A 2,408-nucleotide genomic window follows, 5' to 3' on the forward strand; every position below is an offset into this window, starting at 1 on the left:
AAAGCCAATCTTATAGGAAATTGGAGGCGTTTAAAATGAAAAGGCATATCCGTCGGTATCATTGGAATTCTTGGTATGAAAACTTTGTGGTTTTCAAGACTTCCTGATAAAATCATAGCTTCGATAACATTTGGTAACAGTTTCGTGATAATAAGCCTCGTCCCATTGCATAAACGTGGAGGATCCAAATTCCGCAGCATAATTATCATGGCTCCTTTTTTAAGCGTCAGTCAATGAGGAGGAACTCCTGATGGCTCCAAGGAGTTTAAAAACTCAACGGGATAATGCACAGCCTGGGATTCTTCAACGACTGTGTCAATAGAATGATAAGTTGTGACAGTTCCTGGTAGTATTTCTTGAATTTTGGTATTAATGACATTGACATTGTCATTTTTAGGTGCCAAAATGGCCCTTTCGCGAAGCCATCTATAGTTTGTGTGATTGGCTTCAATGTTTGGAAATACATTTTCTATCAAAGCCTCGATTGATGTCATAAGTTGGCAAAAACCTGGGGGAAACGAAATTAAATTTGGTGGTAAAGAAATTGGTATTTTTCCATTGCCTATATTAAGAAGTTGTTCAGCAAAAACTTCTGCTGAAGCGTCTCCTCCCAAATGTGCTCTCATATTTGTTGAAAGAGTCAATTTTTGTACGTAGCCCCATAGATATGACGATTTTAAGCAAGCATTAACTTCATCTGCGGCGGTTCCTTTCGGAATAACTGGAAGAATTTGTCGAAAGTCCCCTGCCAGTAAGAGTAAAGCACCACCCATGGGCTGATCATTACCTCTCAAGTCTCTAAGAGATCGGTCTAAAGCTTCCAGCGACTTTTTATTGGCCATTGTGCATTCATCCCACACGATTAGCTTACATGTCTTGAGAACCCTACCTTGTCCTGAATTTTTGCTTATATTGCACATCGGTGTGTCAGATATTTGCGGAGACAGTGGTAACTTAAAAGCTGAGTGAGCTGTACGCCCGCCACACAAAAGGGTAGCCGCTATTCCTGAAGAAGCAACTGCCACAGCGATTTCTTTCTTTGCTCTTACATCAGCCAATATCAAATTCAGCAAATATGTTTTGCCGGTTCCTCCAGGCGCATCCAAAAATATCAATCCTCCCTTATTGTCAATAATCATTCTTTGAATAGTTTCATATGCGACCTTTTGATCCGAAACCAATAGAGGTTTGTTTTTGCTTATAAAAGAACGAAGAACATCGATATCGTAATTCATCTCCCGGGAGATATCTTTGTCGGCCAAATCTATTCTGTCTCGAACGGGAGAAGTTAATCCCAAATGCTCTAAGGACTTATTATTAATTGAAATACATATATTTTCTATATCGATTAGTGCTTGGTTGTAAATTTGCAATGAGCAGACCATGTTTGTATTATTGTTTGCAGTTCGTGCTGTTCTCATGTAGTCTTCACTAAGATTATCTTTGTGATTTTCCCATAGTGCTTTAGGATCTGATGGCGAGCAAGTTGTCAATATTATTGCGAATAAGCTGCGAAGCTGCGAAGGAAGGCATGAAAGTCCAGCTTCAGATAAAGTTATTTCCCAGTGATTATCGTTTTCCAGTAGACCTAAATGTTGGCAAGCTTGTCGATACGTCGAACATAATACACCATCCACAGTTCGTAAAGCTTGAAAGGACACCGGTCCTTTGACTTTGTGTAGCAACAGCCTTAGATAGAAGCACTCAGCGTTACTTGGATGGATTGTATAAACACGTCCTAAAGAATCACCTTGGCGCGCTTCTGTATCGGGCACGATTGCGCCTTGTTTTCTCTTTATGAATTCTTTTTTGGAGGAATTCCAGGTATAAAACTTAGGAACTTCCACATACAGCAATGTTCTGGCAAAACTGTCATGCTGACACAACTTGAAAAAAGCAGTCAATGTAGTGTCGTGTGGATTTAAAGCTTGTGCCAACGCGTTCGACTCCGTAAACCAAACACGCTGGCCATTCTCAAGGTGTACTGACAGGTGAACAACTGGTGGATACCTCTCGTGGATAGAAAAGCGGAGAATGTGCCAAACTGCTTCATTGCTGTTAATGTATCGTCCCATTTGGTATTGCGTTATTTCATCATTAGCGTTAGTGATTCCGAGAACTGCCATGTCGCTGCCCTTATTAACGTATTTGCAAATATATTTTATTGATTTGACCGAGTTGCAATACTCTACGTTAATATGTGCTTGAAACATTTTTGACAAAAGGGGCGAATATGGTACAACCCACCTATTATCAACCTCAACGTTAACGTTTTTTATTTTAACGGTTGCTTTGAAGCCTCCATCTTCAGGTTGACGTCTTCTGTAAGCAGGATAACCATCACATCCGGTTTCGGTTTCTTTCCTAAAGTTTTTTGGATAATTTTTGGAGCATTTGGCATCCTTCAT

The 2,408-nt window shown here is 40.1% G+C and overlaps 1 protein-coding gene across 1 annotated transcript; it reads right to left on the reverse strand.

Moving 5' to 3' along the window:
- Positions 1–230: 230 nt before the first annotated feature.
- Positions 231–2,126, reverse strand: LOC108378484 (uncharacterized). Its single transcript, XM_017634777.1, has one exon. It carries the CDS (start codon positions 2,124–2,126, stop codon positions 231–233), a length of 1,896 nt encoding a protein of 631 aa, XP_017490266.1.
- Between the last annotated feature and the right edge of the window lie 282 nt (positions 2,127–2,408).

This window comes from Rhagoletis zephyria, unplaced genomic scaffold (genome assembly GCF_001687245.7).
Source record: "Rhagoletis zephyria isolate East Lansing unplaced genomic scaffold, Rhagoletis_zephyria_1.1 Rzeph_scaffold_14189, whole genome shotgun sequence".
In the NCBI taxonomy this organism is placed as follows: domain Eukaryota; kingdom Metazoa; phylum Arthropoda; class Insecta; order Diptera; family Tephritidae; genus Rhagoletis; species Rhagoletis zephyria.